The 22242-nt window shown below is 38.8% G+C and overlaps 1 protein-coding gene across 2 annotated transcripts in view; it reads left to right on the top strand.

The window, feature by feature from the left end:
- The window catches only part of NETO2 (neuropilin and tolloid like 2), a 30265-nt gene extending 19140 nt beyond the window's left edge, over nt 1–11125 (top strand). For both annotated transcript variants that reach the window (XM_058034372.1, XM_058034373.1), the window contains exons 7-9: nt 3031–3259; nt 7067–7180; nt 10124–11125. In XM_058034372.1, the coding sequence (XP_057890355.1) occupies nt 3031–3259; nt 7067–7180; nt 10124–10704 (924 nt within the window). In that variant the 3' untranslated portion in view covers nt 10705–11125. The remainder of the gene's footprint in view (nt 1–3030; nt 3260–7066; nt 7181–10123) is intronic.
- Nucleotides 11126–22242: the final 11117 nt, after the last annotated feature.

Raw genomic sequence — 22242 nt, 5'->3', positions numbered from 1 at the left:
GAGAAAAATAAGCATAGACATTTTTAAATTCCTCAATTTGATTTTGTAATAAAAATAAAGTTTTAAAACTGACACAAGTGTAGCTATGAAAGTACTTTTTAAATGTGTATAGCAGACACTTAATAAATTAAATCCAGATTTCATAAAATTACTATAATAATCAATATAATGTAAGAGTGAGGACCTTTTATACTTGCCTAGCTCATTAATCCAAAGGAGCATGTGAAGAGGTGAGCACTTTTAATGGGATTATTCCTTTGTTATCATACAAATAATAGCTCCACTAAAAGTGTGCTAAATTATTTTTAGTTTCCATTGTAATTTTGTAGCAGATATATGAAGTCAATCATTAAAGGAAAATACCATCTCTCAGCCCAAATACTAGCAATTACAGCTCCCATCTATGTTTTTGAGAGAAGTCATCAATGGAAAACAGGTTCTCCATGTAGCTGAGAATTTCCAGCAGTAAGTCTTAACAAAAACAGCAGGAAAAAAAAAAAAAAGAAAACGGAAGAAAATAAAAAATACATATGCTAAAAATCACAAAACAGTGAGGTGAAATGAGCTAATATGGCACTGGCTGCACCTTCAGACAGAATGTGCAAGGGAAGGCAGTGCTGGCCAACCTGCCTCTGGAAGCACTGGAAAGGAAGAGCCATGGGCCACCAGTGTCACCTGTCTTTCTTTGTTCTCATGTTTTCAATAAAGCCTGAGAGGTGTAGGAATGGGGAGGGGAATATCTTGTTTTGTCTCCCAGAGGTGTTTGGTAGTGAGCTATGGCAAAGGGGCAGCAAACTGGGTTCTAGAGCCCAGGAGTGGGATTCATCTGCCCTGACCTCCTGCACCCCACCTGAGCAGGGGTCCCAGAGCCCTTGGGCAGATGGACGGCTTGGTCCCAGCCCTTGGGCAGATGCTCACAGCCCCGTGTGCAGGGCTCTGTCCTTGGGCAGATGCTCACAGCCCCGTGTGCAGGGATCTGTCCTTGGGCAGATGCTCACAGCCCCGTGTGCAGGGATCACTCCCAGCCCTTGGGCAGATGCTCACAGCCCCGTGTGCAGGGATCACTCCCAGCCCTTGGGCAGATGCTCACAGCCCCGTGTGCAGGGATCACTCCCAGCCCTTGGGCAGATGCACACAGCCCCGTGTGCAGGGATCTGTCCTTGGGCAGATGCTCACAGCCCCGTGTGCAGGGATCTGTCCTTGGGCAGATGCTCACAGCCCCGTGTGCAGGGATCTGTCCTTGGGCAGATGCTCACAGCCCCGTGTGCAGGGATCACTCCCAGCCCTTGGGCAGATGCTCACAGCCCCGTGTGCAGGGCTCTGTCCTTGGGCAGATGCTCACAGCCCCGTGTGCAGGGATCTGTCCTTGGGCAGATGCTCACAGCCCCGTGTGCAGGGCTCTGTCCCAGCCCTTTGGTAGATTCATTCAGCCCCGGTGTGCAGGGGCTCTGCCTCTGCAGCAGCCCCGGTGCTGCGGGACACGAGGGTCGGCAGCGGGGCTCGGGCAGCCCCGGGACAGTGCTCACACAGCCCCGGCGCTCAGACAGCCCCGGTGCGGTGCTCAGACAGACACAGTGCTCAGACAGTCCCGGTGCTCAGACAGACACAGTGCTCAGACAGACAGTGCTCACACAGTCCCGGTGCTGAGACAGCCCCGGTGCTCGGACAGCCCCGGTGCTCGGACAGACGCAGTGCTCGGACAGTCCCGGTGCGGTGTTCGGACAGCCCCGGTGCTCACACAGTCCCGGTGCTCACACAGTCCCGGTGCTCAGACAGACACAGTGCTCGGACAGTCCCGGTGCTCAGACAGTCCCGGTGCTCAGACAGACACAGTGCTCACACAGTCCCGGTGCTCAGACAGACACAGTGCTCAGACAGACACAGTGCTCGGATAGCCCCGGTGCTCACACAGTCCCGGTGCTCAGACAGCCCCGGTGCTCAGACAGACACAGTGCTCGGACAGCCCCGGTGCTCACACAGCCCCGGTGCAGCAGGACACCCAGGAGAGCTCATGGACAGAGGAGCAGCACCTCAGCCTCCGCCTGGGCACATCGCTTCCCTGGCAGCACAATTTTACACTTTACAAACAAGGCCTTGTTAAAGTGTAAAATGGCCTTTGGAGCATGTGTAAGTGACTTGGTTTCATATCTTAAAATTTTCAGAAGAATTTTGAGAATTCCAACACAGCCATTGAAGATTTCCAAAAACCTTTTGATGTGTTAATGTAATTTTGACTGAATTACAATCTTGCACAAGTTTCCTGCTCCAGCAAAATAAATTATTTACTTACTCTTTAAATACCATCCCAATCTTCTAATTTCTTTGCTGCATGCGTTCTAACACATATGCTGCCTTCTCTTGGATTAGATTTCTGCTTTTAGAAGTATTAAGATTAGCTTAAATTCATTAATTCTTCCTACACAGCCAGCTTACTTCTCTCTCATTTCCATTTTTATTCAAATTACTCCTGACTTCATGGTTTGTGTCTTCCATAACACAGCTATGGTTCAGTAATTAGCTTTCATTCTGAAGCAATAAATTTTAATTTCCTTATTTTACTTCTGAGCTTTTCTGACTAGACTCCTTCCTTCCCCTATATTTTAACATTGTTTTTATGAATTAGAAAGGAAAGAGAACAGTCAAAATACTTTAAAATTATTTCAGTACATTTATGCATTCCTTATATCTCTTTTTAGAGAAACAGACTTCACATTTAGCATAAATTTTTGGGGGGTTCTTCACCAAGTGTGTTGCTTTGTAGTGTTTTTCCAAAGGGAGCAGAAATAAAGTAAATTTTTAAATTAATATTGTTTTGGGGAACAGGAAGAAGTGAAATAGATACCCAAGACAAATGTCAGGTAATGCTTCACATGGACATCTAATGAGAAAATCTAAGTTTAAAAGTGTTGTGAAGTGGGACTTAGATTTATGTGTAAGGGAAGAAAACATCTTATTCAAGATTTGCTAAGAAAGACAACTCTCCTCTCTGTATTTCTTCTCCTAAAGACATTGATTCCTCTTTCCTACCAGATCTACATGCGGTTTCTGGACTATCAGATGGAGCACTCCAACGAGTGCAAAAGGAACTTTGTGGCTGTGTATGACGGGAGCAGCTCCATTGAGAACCTGAAGGCCAAGTTCTGCAGCACGGTGGCCAACGATGTGACGCTGCAGACGGGCACGGGCGTGGTGCGCATGTGGGCCGATGAGGGCAGCAGGCTGAGCCGCTTCAGAATGCTCTTCACCTCCTTTGTGGATCGTGAGTACACTCAAAGGGCCCATTCTCCTGCTCAAGTCTCTTAGTAAGCAGCAGGAAAACATGACAAAGGTTGTTTCTGTTTCCTTCACATACTGGCAGGTAAATTAGATAATTGCTTTATTACATTTCTAACATGGTTCCTGAAGAAAAGCTTTCCTGCATCCTTAAAAGGTTTATTTTCCATTTGAATTCAGCAATACTGCCCTAGGCTACATCCTCCTCACAAAGACACATCCTTCCCTACAAATGAGCACAGAGTTATTTCAAAAAGACAGCAGTGGGATTGGAGCTTGCTCTCCCACCAGCGCCCAGTTCCCTGCCAGACACCACAACAGGCTCTTCTTAAGGCCACTCTGGATGTTCAGAAGAACAGAAAACATGCCTGATCCTGTAAAGTTTTTCCTTCCTAAACACAGCTCTGTCTTCAGTTGTGGGTCTGGACCTACAGCCCCTCCAGCCAAGCTGCTCCCTTATCCTCAGCTGCCTTTGGCTCTGATGGACCCCACATGTGCTCCCTTAGCAAAGCCCTGTGGTGTGGCACAGTGATAGACAAGTGGTTAAATTCAAGTTTATTCAAGAAGCCTGTAATTAAAGCTGAGTTGTAAATGCCATCTGGATTTTTGTTTGGATTCCATAGCCTGGGTTAGTTTTTATTCTCATTGTAAATTAAGATGTCTCTCGAAAGCAGATTTTTTGTGAGATTTTTTTTTCTTCTAAGGGTGTTGTACCTGAATGGAATTTTGTTGCCTCACATATTTACAGAAGACAACACTGTCCACACTGCAGAACCATTGCACTGGTGTTTATATGGCACTAATGCAGACTGACTTCAGAACTGAGAGCAGATCTGAGATACATGGGGAGAGCTGAATGAAATATTCCCATTTCAGGAAGTCAGACCTATGCTGGTGCTAAAGGTTTTCAAAAAGTTCTGCTTGAAGAATAAACAGTACAGATTTGCTAACAAAAAAAAAAACTTTTCTGACAGAACATGTCTGTAGCCAGTCCTGAATAAGATCCTGGTCAATAACTTGCACAAAAGTTCAGGTTACAGGTAACAGGTAGACTTTATGTTATGTTCCATAAACCAGTGAATTTTAACATAGGAGAAAAGCTACTTTTTATAAAACAGCCTTTCTTAAGTAACAATATATATAAGAGAAGTAGATTTTGGCTTACTTTGAGTATATGGTAGTAAGGAACAGTTGCATGCTCTAGAATATTGCTTAGCCTACAAGAAGCATTTAATAAGCTTTAGATATTCAGAATTTAAATAAATGTCAGTTTTAAGTACAGCTTGCAAAAATTGATAACTGCCTTTCCACTAGCTTTTATTTCAATACAATTATTAACATTGGTGATAGTGCAAGTTATTCTAGCTTTCAATGTAGAAAATGCTATGAACTTTGCCAGGGAAATTGTCTATTTATATTACAATTATTGGAGTGGCTTTTTTGTTGTTGTTGAGCTTGGATTTTTTTTGGGGGGGGGGTTGTGGGGGGGTTTTAATGCAAGAGGTTGAAATACTAAATACTCCTAAAGGCAGATAACTTTCCAAATTCATAAGTTTAAAGCAACTCAAAAGTCATTGGCAGAAGAACATCTGCAAAGGTATGTGGTTGTTATTTACCCGAGATACTGCCTCTCTTGGGTAGGGCCATTGAAAAGTATGTGGCTGTAAAGTGTTTCAAGTATTCTTACATAATCTAGTCATAAGCAATGAAACTAACTGAAAAAAGTGAATCTGAGCTTATCTTATTTTCAGATCGTTAAGCTATCTTTCTCTTCTACCTTGCTAATGATTTGTAATTACATGAAGCCAACCATAAAAACAATCAATATTTCTGGAAAGATTTCTATAAATGAACTAATAGTGCATGACAGTCACCTAACACACACCTAGCACTGTTTGCAGGTTTGAATAAGTAATTCAACTAACAGCAATGTGAAAAATCAATGTATTTGATTCCTGGCTTGATTCAATAGATGAGTAATGCTGGATACAAAGAGCACTGTGAGCGTTGCACCACTTTTGGGCAGCTTTTATGAGAGACCAGCTATGTCCTTGAAGTCCTAGGCTGGAATTGATCAACCATTGTCACTTTTAGACTTCAAACTCCCCAAATAACAAACAAAAGGAAAATGAGTCCATTTGTCCCATCTTCATGAACTGTGAAAAAAAGCCATGCCCACAAAAATTTAAAGGAGTACACAAACATGTGAAATAGAGCCTGTGCTGGCAGATGGAGAAGCAACAGGAAAATTCATCAACCAAATACAGAACTGTAAAAAAAATTCACCTGTTCAGGGAAATGAGAAGGAGAATATGTTTAATATGTTTACATTATGGCACAACTGACAGAACAGGCCTGATCTCAACCTTCCAAAGGAGTGACCCTGTTTTAAAGCAGTGCTCTTCAGGCTAGAGCTGCTCTCCAAACAATCACATTCTCAACTCACTTGAGCAAGGAAGTGATGTGATGGTTACTGCTACATTTTTAAGCACTGAGATTACATAGATAAAGTGTTTCAAAATACCCTCTAAGTATGTTCTGTATTCATACTTGCACTACAATTAAAGCAAGTTTCTGTATGGAATTTCTTGCCAGATTGCCAGAGTTAAGCAGTAACAGCAAATACAGAGCTTAAAACCAATGAGTGTAGGTTACCCAGCTTCAGTGGAGTAAGCCATGGAAAGACAATAAATATTTAATTTAGGAATGCAAAATCAAAATTATAACTTTTAATGTTCTTTTTTTTCTTAGGCATAGCTCCTTTTTTTGTCATTGAGATTCTCAAGCCTAACAGAATGACTAAGTGAGAAATGCAGTGCTCAGGAGCAGTCATTCCCTCTGCTCTACCCTTTGGGTTTCCTGTGATGTTCCAGAGAATCCAGGCTGCTCAAGAACACATTCTTTCTGTGAAACCAAATAGCAGAATGTCTACCACACATCTTTGCTGTTTAATATATGTGACTCCACTAATAACAAACATTTCCGTCATAAAAATACTCCATTACTGAAACAAATGAAAAACCAATTTCTTGGTTTCTTGGTGCCCTGAATATATAAATAATTCCCTCTGTATATGCTACAACACCCTGAAAAGAATTTTCACTACTTTCTAATATCTTTTTTCTTATGTCAAGGAGCTGAAACAAATACAAAACCATGGGGCAGCCTTCTAGTTAATTTCTTTCTTCAGATTTCAGACTATATATAGATAGATACATAAAAAACTAAACTGTGCTCTCTCAATCCCTGCATTAGCTCTAATAGGAGGATCCAAGAGCTTTTGATTCACAAGCAGGAATGACTTAGATGCCTCTAGTTACTGAAATCTCTTGCAATTACTGAAACAGTCCTCCACAAGCTGAAATCTGATTTGCCTTAAGATAGTAATGGGCTCTAAAATGCAGATGCTCAGGGAGTGCTTCACAACATCCACACAGCAGATGCTCCAGAATAAATATATCATTGATAGTGAGCATTGGATTTTTAAGTATTAAGTTTTTAAAGACACAAACTAAAACCTTCTTCCATCATCTGTGTTTTGTGACTGTCTCTATTTGCTCCCTACCCCTTTGGAGCAAGAATGGGTTTGTAGCATTGATAATACTGAAATTGCTGAAAGCAATTACACTGAGGGAGAAAAGCATCAGATAGTGACGAGCAAGAGAAATGATTGTGTTTGAACCAGAGAGGAAGAATGCATGTTAAAAACCCCAGATACAGAAAGTTAATAGTTTTATTGCAAGGCATCAGTTACTGAAAATTCTGAATGTTTTCTTTCTCTTCTCTCCTGCAGCTCCCTGCTCAGGCAACACTTACTTCTGCCATAGCAACATGTGCATCAATAATTCTTTAGTCTGCAATGGCATTCAGAACTGTGCATACCCTTGGGATGAGAATCACTGCAGAGGTGAATATAGTGCAAACCACAGCCTTTATGAGCTAGGCTGGTCAGTTTGCCTTTCAAGAAAGTCATGAAATGTCTTTTTCCTGGAAATATGCTGAAGACAGCTATTCTACTAATCTCAGGAAGGTGTTCCAAATTTTTTATTTAAACTCAGGACACATGTAAGCATCCTGGATATTGCTCTTACTGCTTTTAACTAAATTTCTTCCTCTTCGGCATATACTCTCTATTTTAAAAGGGTATCAGCTTGATAAGAAGTAGAATTTAGTATTTTTGAGGCTGCATCCTATCAATTTCTAAACTGTAATAAAGCAAGGATTGTAGGGACAGGTAATACCTTTTAGAGATAAAAATAAAGAGCTGAAAAAACACAGAACTAAGTTTTCAAGCACAAAAACCCTCTCAGGGTTGAAATAGAAGCAACAGTCCTCAAAGACAATTTCAAAACATTTGTTTAGATGTGTAAATCACAGGCTATTTCAGGATAAATTCAGCTGCTGTATATGGTGTGAGGAAGGATGGGAGGAAGGAGGAATAGTTAGGGAGCATGAAACAAACACTTATGGAATACAGACACATGTAAATTTGTGCTTCTAGAACATGGCTTGGGAGTATTATTTCAATCATTACAACTACAGTAAAGACCTGTTTCAATATCAGGCTTTGTAGGAAAAATTCTCATAATTTGAAGAAATTGTTATTCTGTTAAAGCACAGACTTTCTCCTGTGCTTCATGAATAGCTCAGTTGTCAGAGTTAGAACAAAACCAGTCTAAGGTCAACCATTTTTCTTGCTAAAGAAAACAATAGAACAAAATCACATGAGTTGTTTGCGTAGGGTTTTTTGACAAATAGAATGGCAACAATAGGTCTGAACACAAAACTCCAGAAGATTTAAGTATGTATTCCATTTCAAAGAAAACTGACCCTGCAGAAAAAGTCAAAATCTTCTCTATAGAAAGTCTTGAAAGAAAATTTCTTTTCAATGCAAAAATTCTGCTTGCATTTTTAAGCAAATAAACATTACAAAACCCCTACTTGTTAATTGTATTTTGAGTAAACAAAAAAATTCACACCACTAGTAGATATTCTAATGTAATACTGTGGAAGTTTTCCAGTCAACAAAACTGGTCCATAACTCCCAAGTTTGCAATGTAAAACTAAGCTTCCTCTAAACAATCCTTACCTTTGATAATACTCAATATTCCCTCTTAAGTTTAATTTCTAGATCTCTTTCCCATCTTTACCATTTTCTAGACTCTCCCCTAGAATTCACACATCACTAATGTACTTCAGTATTAAAAAAAATAATTCCATAAAAACTGTGTTGTTCCCAATATTTATAAATTGCTGTATCTGATGTTGAATAACTCATCATGTTTTATGTTGAATGCAATCTAAATTCTGCTGTAATACTTGCACAGCAGAAATTAAGAGACAGCTGAAGACTAGAGCCACATTGCCAGCTAAGGGAGACTGATGCAACCAAATAAGCAATTCTTAGCCTTAGAAAGAGCGGCTCACAATTGTGCTCAGTTCCTGCAGGCACCCAGAGTTCTCATTTAGTCCATATCAATAGCTGCATAAATCTGAGCATATTGTGACCTACTTATGCCTAAGCCCTGTAACACAAAAATTGATAGAGAAGTCAGTTGTGTGCAATTTATTTTAAGAGACTGGCAAAGACATCGCCTTTTGCAAAACAACTTTTTGATTAAAATATCTGCCAAGAATTAAGAAACCTCGATGCAGACAAGAGAACTGCCATAGCAGTGAAATTCATACCTCCCACCATGGATGGCACCACTGTAATCTGAGATAGTCAGGACAAGGGGAGAGCTCTTCCTTCACTTCAAAGGTAAAAAGTAGCTCAAAGGAAACAGCCCAAGCTCTGAAGCAGAAATGGAATTTCTTATTAGCCAGCTACTTGGGAGTCTCTGCTCAGCATAAGGATTGTTTCAAATTACATATGATGGTGTGTAACTCTCCCCATGCACTGTGTGTATGTTTAGGTACATAACACACTTATTAAGATGCCAGGAGCCAGATATCTGAAAACATTATGCAAGATTTAGGCTACTACATTTTCTTCTTCATAGTCTTGAATTCTTCTCTGCCACTAGCCAGTGTTGCAGTGTAGAAATCTCTCAGTCCCCCAGGACAAAACATTAATGGAACAGAAGTTCAACTGGAAAACTTTAATCTTCAAATAAGAATTTTAAATATGGAAATCCATCTTGTTCTGATGCTGCCATCTTGTGTGTTTTCACATGAAGTACTAGTCAAAATTGCCAGATGATTTGGGTTGGTTGGTGTATCCCCCTACCTTTTTTTTTTCAAGTAACTTTATCACTGGACTCCTAGAACTGGAATAAGAGTTTTGCTAAAGCTCCCTGTGATGAATTAGGTGTAACTGACTCACACAATAGACACAGCCATTACATTTCCAAGAGATGTTACAACAGTACAGTTATTCTTATCCCTGATAATATTTCACTTTTAAAGAAGAATGAGACAGTTTTAAATCTAGGTTTCCTACTACTGACATCACTGACAATGTTACCAGCAGGAGCCAACCATGGTAAGAAAAACATCATCTGTAGCTGGATTAAAGCTATTTAAGGTTAATTTAAGCCTATTTAGCTCATGGATTTAGGAATATAGACATCAGTAAAGGTTCAGGATGGAAGGCTCATCCCAGCTGAGTCAGCAGGCACTGGTTCACAGAGTTACACCTGCCACTGACTTATCCTGAATTATCATATGGTAGCCACTAATGACAGGGAATTAGACAAATCCCATTGACATACAGCTCTAGTCTCCAGTCCCATTAAGTAATTTTATCACTTGCATGGCAATCACAATACAGTCTTGCTTTGTTTAAATACATTATCAAGAGTGTAGAAACTAATAAATGTCTGGTCATAATCACTTTCTTCCTTTGCAGAAAAGAAAAGAACTGGATTGTTTGAACAAATCACCAAAACCCACGGGACAATCATTGGCATCACAACAGGGATAGTTTTAGTTCTTCTCATCATTTCAATTCTAGTGCAAGTAAAGCAGCCTCGAAAAAAGGTTATGGCTTGCAAGACTGCCTTCAATAAAACTGGTTTCCAGGAAGTTTTTGATCCTCCTCACTATGAACTGTTCTCACTGAGGGACAAAGAAATTTCTGCAGATTTGGCAGATTTATCAGAGGAACTTGAAAACTATCAGAAGCTGCGCCGCCCTTCAACAGCTTCCAGATGCATCCACGACCACCACTGTGGCTCCCAGGCCTCCAGCATGAAGCAGAGCAGGAGCAACCTGAGCTCCATGGAGCTGCCCTTCCGCAACGACTTCGCACAGCCCCAGCCCATGAAAACCTTCAACAGCACATTCAAGAAAAGCACTTACACTTTCAAGCAAGCTCACGACTGCCCCGAGCAGGTGATAGAAGACAGGGTGATGGAGGAGATTCCATGTGAAATTTATGTCAGAGGAAGGGAAGATACAGCACAAGGTTCATTATCTATTGACTTTTAACTTCCTGCTGAAGGTGGTGTCGGTGTATATACAAAGTGCTCATGGTACAATGACAGTGTATATATTAAAGGTGTACCATACGCAGCGTGTGAGATGCACACACTTTTAGCTTACTATACTTCATTCCAAAAAACAAAACCAGTCTTCATAATTAATTCTTGCTGGAAAAAGTGGTGGATTTCCTCCCATCTTCCCAAGCTACCTATCTAGTGGAGGAATAAGATGGAGACCTGCATGGAAATTATCAGATAGGATGGTGGAAGAAAAAACCCTACAACTACTAATCATTGAACACTGAAAGCAATGACTACTACTCTCTTCTTCATACCATTTACTCTTCTTTAGATGTCTGCTTTTCAAGACAATTTTAATACCTCACTTGCATAAATAAAAGTAGTTAAGTGCACTATGTGTATGTCAACATAGGTGTCTTATTGTATTTGTCAAATTGAAAGTAGAGTTAGTGTTAAGTGCCAGTTAAGACTCACGAATTATGTTACAGCCATCTGTTTCACTTGCCTTTAATTATCATTTCCACACTCTAGGCTTTGTGAGAAATAAGTGAAAAGGGTCACTGCCTTTTAACAATATAAAGTTATAATAATTTTAGGACATGTGGAAATAACTTTGCAGCTTTCAGTTAAAACACAAGTGAGTAGTCATTTTATTCTAGATGCAGACTTTTACAACAGTTTTCTTTCAAGAAGGTTTAGGATTTTAAAATATTCTGCCATATATTATAGCTCCATATGGCACATTGATTTCACAGCTCTGTACTTAGGAAACAATTTTGTTCCTGAGTTTTCCAAGTATTTACATAAATAGATTGTACTGTACATTTGTCTCTTAAAATAGCTTTTTACTCCTTGGTGCAGCCAATCTTCCCTACTGAAATCAGCAGTGATACTTTTAGCTCATGTCCTACTTGCCTGAAGAGAACTGCTCTGAGGTCTGTGTGATTACTGGGTGTATGAAGGAACTGGAAACAAAGAAATCACAAAGCAACTCTAATTAACCCCTATGGAATCCTTCTTGTGCCCCTTGTTTCCATTTGCAAAATTGCACATTTCATACCTTTTTAAATGGTGGTTTGGACCTAATTTAAAAATTTTTACAATATAGAAGAAAATTTTTAAAATATATTCTCATTGTGGTTTTTAAGCTTTTTATATAGTTTGATACTGTACAGCCTCTTTCTTAAATCCCAATCTAGCACCTGGACAGCAGGCTTCTTTCAGGGTCCCTCTTAGCAGTTCTGACTGACCTGCAGTTGCTGCTGCACACATCACAATTTCACAATTTGCCAAGAATACTTGTCCTGACTTCCACATTAGCCTACACTTTCTTCCCTGGGTAGTTTGAGCTTATTTGGGTATTGTGTTTACAGGAAACCTTTGACTAAAGCTGATGCCCCAGCTAGCACTGGGCACAGCCTTTATTTACAGATGGATGTCAAACCATAGTGTTTGTTGTGCTGATTGTAGTACAAAAAAAGCCCCAAAAAGTCTTAACCTATGACTCTTGCAACTGAAAATAAATTCTTTGAAATAAAGATGAAAAACAGCTGTAATCACAGATTTTCACTAGAATGATAAAGATTTTTTCAAATGCTTAAAATGTACAACACTTGAGGGGAAAAAAGAAAGGGGAATTGAGTTTCTTCAGCAATCCCCAGCTTCAAAATTAACCCTGTGTCTCCTGTTTAAAAAGAACTTAATCAGCTCTTATCTTAGACCCACAAGGCTGGATGTACCCTGGTGCCAGTTTTTGTGCTGGTCCCAGAATGTATTTCAATCTGAATGAATGAAAATGGGCTTTATTTTTAGATGCACTACATGCAGAAAATAAATGTTAAAAAAGTCTAGTTAATTGTTACTTGGAAAATTTTGAATATTTAATGCGAACATTTGGCAGATTTTATTTACTTCTCATTGATCTAAGGATGAAATATCTCACCATGACCTATAGGACACACCATGCTATTTGTGACAGTTTGTTAGTTCCAGATTCTTTCAACAAGTAATATGTAGTTTTACATGGGTCATTCTAATCCATATAACTTGCAAATGCTAGGTTTGCATGCCTGAGTTTTCTTTTTTAGGTGTATTTATCCATGTGCTAAAAATAACATGATCCCTACTCTTTCCCAAGCTAGGTTGCCTTTGAGCAGTAAAGCTGTACTAATAAAACAAACAGGAAGCCTGCAGAGCCCAAGTGTGTGGAGAAGAGGGAAATTGAAGAAGTTCCCAAATGGTTTGAGTAATATTTCAGTCTCTGTGGTAGCCTTGTGATTACATGGTCAGAACACAGCTGCCTTTTGGCTGCCCCAGAGCACAGCAGAGCTCCCACAACCAGTCCTGGCTTTTGAGCATAACTGGTTCCAATATCCCATGGGGTGTTTGAAAACCAATCTGCCTACACAGCCCATGGCAGGCTGGGCTTCAGTCCTGAACTGTGCTTTAGGAAATGAGTCAGAACTACTAGAGCCATACTTGCACTTGCACTAAAATCCACTTCCCTTCACTGCAGAGAAAAGCTAACTGGGTGGGCTGCTGGGTACCACGGTACAGAGAGCTGACACATCTAGAACATGAATCTAGCAGTGGTTTGGCAGTCTCAGTCCTGTTGAAGCTGATGTTGTGGTCTTTAAACTTTTTGGGGGCATTAGTGAAAAATGTCACATTTCATACTACTGCAGTATCTAAACACCATTAGGCTATTTCCATTGTGTCCATCTTAAATCCATGCATTTCTAGGATCAGCCTCATTTTGCACTCCATTGTACCCATACCTGCAATACCCTCTGCTAGCACTGAATGCTCCTTAGCAATGTCACACTCACTAGGAACACACACTGAGCAGGACAAGACCAACAGCATTGATCACTTTTTGGGATTTCAAACTCATTTTTACTTTTATCATAGTAGGCTAGATTATCTGAACAAACTAACATGAAGAATGAATTCTGATGAAAGTTGTACAAGTAAACCTACAGCCAACATGAAAATAAAAGTGACTGTGATTCACAACTCCAGTTCTCTGAGGAGACATCTGCATTTACCGAGGTGATGGCAGTGGCACAGGAAACTCAGGTTTATTGCTGTTCCTGACTCCTCAGTGATCACAGAAATACCAATGTGTACTTAAAATGCACAGGATTCTCTTGTCTGCTATAGACAAGATGACCTCACAGTATCTACAAATTCCAATGGCACATTGCAATAATGACTGTCTATTTTTACTGAACCAATAGTAGGAAGGGTTATGAAAAGAACTGTCATTGATTTACAAGAAAAGGTGCTTGTCATGTGAACACTTCACAGAATCTTTTTGTCATTAAAATATGCTTTGCTTTGTTTTTCACTTGGTACAAAAAATTCTGTGCATTAACAGCAAACCCGTTGAAAGAGGGGGAAAGGTTTGCCTTATTTGTAAAACTAATTTGTCCCTAAATAAGTTCTTACATCGTTGATCACAACATTTAATTTTCCAAACTAAGTACAATCCTTTATCTGAAAGGATATCAACAGCACAAGTAGTAAATAAAAAGGTTAAAAAAATTAAAATATTCAGCACATATACCTAGGAAGATGAGTAAATTACTGTGGAACAACTGAATTCATGTGGATGTACCAAGCCACAGGTACAGTCTGAGCTTCCTGGATGCTCAGGCTCTGTGTATGTGTTCACAGCAAAACTCAGAGAGCCCATTTACTTTTCCATGTCCTTATTTCAAAGTTGACATGTAAGCCCTATGATTGCTCAGGTCTGTAGACTGTTTATCAAAACAAGATTCCTAATCCATGCCAGCCTGAAAGATAAGCTGATTTTGCACTGAGATCACACTGCTAGAACTGAATATTAATTATAATAGGAGAAAGGATTTTAAAATTAAAAACCTGGATGAGTTGATTCATGCTTTGAAAATTAGTATTTACAGCACCCATCTCAATCTAACAATATAAAAGCTGCTATTTTTGCAACTGCAAAAATCATTCCTGTGATATCTAATAAGCATCTCTGTACAGCATCAATCCCCCTTGTAAATGCTTAAATCACATGTCAATATGCTGTAATATTCTGTGACAGGTTTATTTTCATATTCAAATTCTTTTGCTACATTCCATTTTACACAATCAGCTTAACAAAAACTCTTTTCCATCTGTTTCATAAGTCAACAACAGTAATTTCTGAATGGTCAACTTGTTCCCTCTTATCTCACTATTGAAGATAATCTACCATATACCAGATAAATCAGATTAGTTTTTGTAAGTGTGTTCTTACAGGGCCAGGCTCAGGGAGAAACAAACTTGATGTCTTTGTACCTCTTTCCACTAAGATGCCATAATTTATAGTAATAACTTGTATATGGAGAAACCCCAAGAACCCTTCATGCCAAATTCTGTTCAAGAACTAAGTATTGTGATAAACCAAATAACAGGCACCTAAGACCTACATACTCAAAAATTCAAAATAATTTCCTGGTTTGGAATATGTATAATTTCTTCTGAAAAATAGAATTATGTCCGTGCTCTTAAAAGATGCACATCACATCACTTTCCCCAAATAAATACTTCTCACCCAGATTTCCTAGACATCTTTTATGTGCTAAAACTTATTTCAATATTTTATTAATTCATATATAGAAATATATGCATATTACAACTTATAATTAGCCTCCAAGTTCATAATCACCTACATAAAGTTACTTCTGTGTTCCTTGCAAATGTTATTTAGGAGCAAGGATTACACTGCATTTATCACTAAACCACAGCATTTGAGAGATGAAACATTGTGTTCATTTCTGAGACTGTACTGCAGCTTATTTTCCACCAGAGAAGTGAGAAACTACAAAGGAAATTCAAAGCTCACAGGATTATCTGCTTAGCCTCAAATGAATATGGCTAAACTGGAACAAAGTACATCAGTGTTCTAATACTCAAGGTTTAGTGTTTCAGGGGGGAGTAATATCAGCATTAAATGGGGCTGTGGCTTTTTGTGAGCAGATTCTGTTTGCCCCAGGTTTGCTCATAACACATCTGTAATAAGTGCTACATTCACTGTGAATAACACAGGAGCCCAGGGCTTCAGCTGTTTGCAGGGACAGGACAGGAGGTGACAGGTAAAGAATTCATTGTTTAAAATACAAAAGGAGAAACAAACAAATAATAATCACTGGACATCTGATACAATCACCCCCCAATGCAGTTGAATTACCCTCAAGATAGTAGAGTCCATCATTCTACCTAACTAATATTTTAGGCTGCCTCACTTCAGTAAGCACCTTCAAATACTCCTAATAATTTGGAAAAAGCCAGGTGTTAGGACTGAGTTTACTGGCCAGCATTCTCAGCTACTACTGATTATTATAGAAAAAGATGTTTCAGTGGTTAATGGAGGTGAAAAAAGCAGGAAAATACTCTTGAAAGCAATTATGAGATAAAAAATTCCTAGGAAGACAAGTCAATAAATCCCAAGTCTCTTAACCATTGTAATCAATCTTCTGTTTGTAAAGAACAAACAGCCAAGGTACATAAGGAATACCAGTCATTACTGGCTCCTCACTGTATTTTTTATAACCCAACAGAGCAATTGAAGGCCTGAGGCCAAATCAAATAATTTTAATTTTTCTCTAGTAATGAAAAACAAAGAGATCCAGTAGCATGAAGATGTTTGCTTTTCACTTACCAGAGGCGAAGGATTCTGCACAGGCCATTTAATCTTCTGCCATCATTAAATGCTATCTTTAACAGTAAAGGGAATTCTGGAATATAAAAAACAGCACAAAACATCTATGTATCATTCAAGTGTATAGTAGTGTATAGTAAACAAACCAAAAGCAACATACACTTAAAATAACCTCATAGATTAGGTAACTCTTAGAGCTCTGTGTGACCCCTAAGGTTATCACGTTCTCCCAGACATTTCTGCATTCTGTCTGTTTTAATACATTTGAACACAAACTCTCAAATCTGTGCAAGAGAAGTAGGAATAAAAGAAAACTAAGTTCTCTGCCTTTAAGATCCAGACTTATTAAAGCTTCACTGTACTACACTTTCCTCACAGAGTAGAAGGAAGACAGACATTAGCATAAGGAAAAGAAATCCTTTACTTGAACTATCAGAATCCAAACATGGCTCATGAATTGTTAGAACATACAGTTTGGTGGGCTTGGTTGTTTTTTAATTGTAGTTCCAACTTTCTTTCAATTATCAACATTTTAAGATAAAATGCTCTCTAAAGCATGTGTGGAGCTTTGCCCACAGAGCCATAAGAAGTAAATTTAAATATTGCATGACCACGTTTAAAATTAAGAAAAACCTGGTGTAAATGCCAACTTATAAAAGCACAAAAAGATGTACTACATACATTCAGAGAATAGATTCCATTACAAGTTGCCAGATGTGTAACATGAGGATTTAATGACATTTTAGCAGCACCTGTAACATTACTGCAGCTGAAAAATACTAATGCTGAACAAGAGGAATAGAAAGCATAAACCCACTCCTTGTCCAGAACACAAGAAAAGGCTACCAACTGTTCTTTAGCAACTGTACCAAACAAGGAGCTCAAGGTAAGAAGTAGCCCTCAAGGCTTAGGGGAACATAGCAAGCAGTAGAAAAAAAAAGTTATTTCTGCATTAATTTTCCTATTCCTACATAGCTTGTGCATCATTTAAAACCAAAGAAAAATATGCAGAGAAATCATACAAGGACCACACTTACTGAGGGAAACAGATGCAATCGAATTTAGTTTTATGTGAATCAGAACTGGAGGTCATGGCTTATCCTTGCCATAGAACTGCACAGAAATTAATCTTGCCAAAAACCCCAAAAGATAAGAAACAGTCACTTCAGACTGAGTATAATGGAATATTATTTCTGTACAACTGCAAGAAACTGCAGCTTGTTTGGCTGCCTTGTTAAGTTACAAAGAACAGCTGACACCAAGTGAAGGAAGTGGCAGAAAGCCAAGCCTGTCTAAAGCAGAACCTCTTGTCTGCTGGATATTTGAAGGTGTAATAACCTGGCTCCTGCTTGCCTAACCATGGGGCTGCCTTCCCCTCTTTCATCATGGAAGCACTTCCAGGACTGATGGGAGAATATTTGAACTCAATGGCAATCCTACCTGTGGGCCCCAGGCCAGTCTTAACAGAAATACCCAATATGACAAATCCAGGGGGAAAAAAAATACAGCTTTGATTCTCTTTCAGACAGGAGTCAAAATATAGGGTCTAATATAAAATCCACCAGATTCAGTGTAAAAGCATCAAAAAACCCCACACACTCTCCTAAGGAGCAGGATCTGGATGCCCTATGAATAATAGACATTAGCTTCACTGACTGTTCTGGAATACTTTTCTACACAAAAGTACACTCAAGCTGAAAGATTTCAAGACAGAGCCAAACATCTAGAGTGCTATTTTGAAGGGTAATTCATTATGGTAGTGATCCTATTGATTAATAGCAAACCCCTCTTATTAAGGTTAGATGTGCCTATTGATTTTTTTCTTTTTAAGGAAGACTTTGTATGAATATTAATGGCTAATGCCTAGAGTTGAAAAACTGAAGGATGATTTAGCAAATTAAATGAAGCCGGGTTCTCTGTTCCCAGCAGCCAAGCTACCTAAGCAAAATGCCACATCTGATCTAATGCTTATTTTCACTATTTTTAAAAGGATTTTGGATGAAAATCTCTGTTGCAACCTCTTATAGAAAGGGAAAAGTTAGGTAGGAAAGTATAAACAAAGAAAGGTTAGGTTACAAATGTATCAGAACAGATACTACACAACCACAGCCTACAAAGGGCTGAGAAATTGAATTGTGGAAGTAACCCAAGGCATAACTCATGTGTCTCTCTAATGCCAATAGAAAGCTGCAAATTGAAAATAGGTTTACTTTTCTAGAGCTCAGAAACACTACAGCACCACTGAAACACCCCAGTCTTCTAGTGCACGATTTGTTTCGTTTATTACCAGTGAAGTTTATCCCCCATCTTTGGGTCTAATTTTCCTGACACCCCCTGAATCCTTTACATTGTAGCATTTGGCTGCAGAGCTGCATCTCTCATGATCCTGATGGGGCATAAAGTAGATAAAGCACCAAGTTCCTCATTTCTAGTGCAAAAAACCTCTTAAGCACTGACAAATCTGATTATTCAAGAATATTGTCCTCTTTAGCCTGCTCCAGCAGCAAACATTTCAAAAAATAGCTAAACCTATTTTCTCATCAGATGGGGCCATGTGTCGGTAATGTCTGCACACAGCACATCTCAATAAATGTATCTTCATTAGTTTCATGTCAGTGTTAGCTCAAATAATAACAAAAGTACCCTCAGACTGAATGTGCTGCCAAAGCCAGCCAGCTCTGCTTTTTCCTACAGCATTATCATCCATTAAAGCTGTTGATTATGAAATTATTTTCTATCCCTGTCCTTCACACTATCTGACCAAGCCCAGACTACTGCTCTCTGCTGTCTGCATGCAGATAATAATTCATATTCCAACTCAAATAAACATAAGTAAGTACAATGTCATGTTCCTGTAGCAATAATTTAAAATACTGCTCCATTAATATCTGTCACAAATAGGGGAGACAATCTAAACAGTTATCCAGCAACCCTATAAGAATGCACACATATTTCAAATACGTATATTTTCATCTTGGACAACCTAAATTTAAAAAAAAAGTATGTATAAGGGAGAGAAAGTAGGATCTTGTGGAAAATACAGCAGAAGAGTTAGATATTTCCTGTTTTATTAGCAGTTTACTATCAGCATAAAGATGAATAATGCACGACTATCTAGAAATTAGACGTGCAAACAACTGAAGAGAGAGGTAAGCTTGAATAACCATCACATCAATCTGCAGGGAAACAAATTAGGGTACATTACTGCCACAGCTTTTGCTTGACATGGTTTCAGATTTTAATCCAGTTACGTGGAAAGCCTTGGGAACATCAAAGAAATAACTTTTCCCCCCTCTCCTGAACACAAACAAGTGAAAATGCTTTTAATAAATCCTTTTAGCTGGATACATAGCTCATACAGAGGGAAAGAGAACATAAAAAAAAATATTTCTCTAAATTCTGATTCACTCTGCGAGAAGGAATGATGCCTCTGTTACACCCCTACCAAAAGAGAAGCTTTCAGAAAAGTCTTTCACTAGACAGCAGTTCACTGAATTGCTACATTAATGCACCTTTCAGGCTTTGAAGTCAAGGGGCCAAAGCAGAAATTACTCAAGAAAAAAGGCATGCTGTGCTCTCTTTACAATTACATTAATTATTTTTCCCATCTCCATGGAAAGGTTATTTACTGTATCCAGACTTCTCATTTTCCTAGCAAGACTGAATGGGGAGACAAGATAAATACTTGTTATCTCATTTAGAGAACTTGTGCAGCTCACTTATTTCATTAGATTTGTCATGGCAATCAGTGGTCAAAGTAAGAGCAAAACTCCTTTTACATCCTGATAAGCATCCAACAAAGGCTTCTGCTCCTCCCAAAGGCCACCCAAAGCACCCTGAGGGCAAAATAAATAAGCAAAGAACAGACAGGAAAAACTTGCTTGCAATGATGAAATATTCTGGGAATAACTATGTCACAGCATTGCCATGGAAGAAAAATCTCAGGGGTCAAGTACCTAATTCCTGATCCCACTCCACCTGCAGACTCAGAAATCATTCAGTAAAGATTGGGAGTAAAGGTGGATCTCTGTTTGTGCCTTTCTAATTAAGTATTTCAGCAATTTCAAGGTTTTGTCTGCAGCTGTGAAGTGTAACTTTAAGTACACAGCTGTACTACATTCTTATCATAAAATTATACTGCTTGGATGGGGATATGGATGGAGACAAGTTCCAAAAGACAGAACAATAACTTTCCTCTCAGGAGTCATGGTTTTCCTTCCCACTTCTGCCATTGCTAACTGTGTTTTCTTGGTTGAGGCATTGGAGATCAAATTATCCAATTCGTCTATTATTTAATTGATGCAGTAATAAAATGCAACTGTCTGCCTAAATATTATCAATGATGTAACAATACCAGTTTCCTCTAAAATTCAGTTTTGCTTCTAAATGTTACAGCAGACATGAAATATTCACCTGAAGCTTTTCAACTTTAGACTGCTGTGTGCTCCTGAAACAAGACAGCATCAGGAATCTGCATTCTTGTCATTATGTCTTCCTCCAAAACAATCTCGGGCAATTTTTCCACACCTACTTTCCCAGCTTAGAAAAAACCCAAAACAGCAATGAAGAAAGAGGAGTATTAAAAAACCACATACAAATAAGCATGTTAGCCAGGCTAGAGGAAAGAAAGAAATCAGCAACACACAGAAGTGCTCCAGTTCCCAAACAGTTTAACCATCTTCCACTTCCTTCCATGTGATTTCTTCCTGCTGTCTCTGGGCAGAGAGTAACCACTACTCTCCTTTGTGCTAAAAAATCAATAAAATTGTGCTTTGGCATACAAGCAATGAAGAGCAGAACAAAATCTGACCACACTGTCCCTTTCACAATGCAGGGCATGATGATTCTGACACGTCTCAATCACAAGATCTCTTTAAAATTAGATTTTAAACCATACAAAGGGAACAACCAGAACAGCAAGAAGGTAAATACAACTTTTTGCCAAAATGTCAAGTTATCTGAACACATTAGCAGGATCCTGACTACACAGCTATCACATCTTGTCCAAATTCTCTTTACTTTTTGTCTTTTATCCAGATCCTGAAATACGAGCAATTGGAATGTATTTATTAATGAGTAAATTATATTTAGATTTTTTTTAAAAATCAGAACGATTCACATAAAATTGCAAATACACCAGGTACATTAGTGACAGATTTCAATTTTCTGCACCTATAATACTGGCATTGCTGTTGCTATAGGGATTATGCTGCCAGTAGCTTTTGGCAGCATAAGAGCAGGTGACATTCATTACTCAGGTCATGTTCTTCTGGAGTAAACATTTGTAAACAAATTACTGCTTAAACTGCCATTTCCTGGCCAACAGCACACTCATGTCATCTGGTTGTGGGCACAGTTCCTCCCACTCTATCAGAGAGGATACTAGAAGTGAAAAGAAAGAAGTCACAAAATAGATTCAGCTGTTTTGACACAGAAAGGAGCAGAACAGGAGTGACTGAACTCTGTTCTGGACCAGAGGCAACTAACAATGCCAGGGAATTATGTTCCCTTTGTCTTTCAGAAGAAAAAAAGCCAGCAAAACAAAACCAGAACCTAGCTAAAACCTGAAAAGGGTGGGGAAAAGAGCAAGTTCATTTTCTGTACAGCATCATCAACAATTCTAACTTTGTAGTAACTTTGAATTTTAATTCAATTTAAATCACCACAATTCTCTAAAGGTTGGAATGGTCACAGAGAATGGCAGCAAAGGTTAGTGACTATACTTGATATTAAATTGAAATGTTTCCCTTTGCTGGCTTAGATCTATTAATTGATTTTTAAAAAATCTATTGTTTTTTAACTTATGCTTAACTCTTCTCTGTGTCATGTCCAGGTAGAAAATAAAAGCAG

Source organism: Melospiza georgiana, chromosome 14, assembly GCF_028018845.1.
Source record: "Melospiza georgiana isolate bMelGeo1 chromosome 14, bMelGeo1.pri, whole genome shotgun sequence".
In the NCBI taxonomy this organism is placed as follows: Eukaryota; Metazoa; Chordata; class Aves; order Passeriformes; family Passerellidae; genus Melospiza; species Melospiza georgiana.
This window is presented reverse-complemented; position numbering and strand designations above follow the sequence as displayed.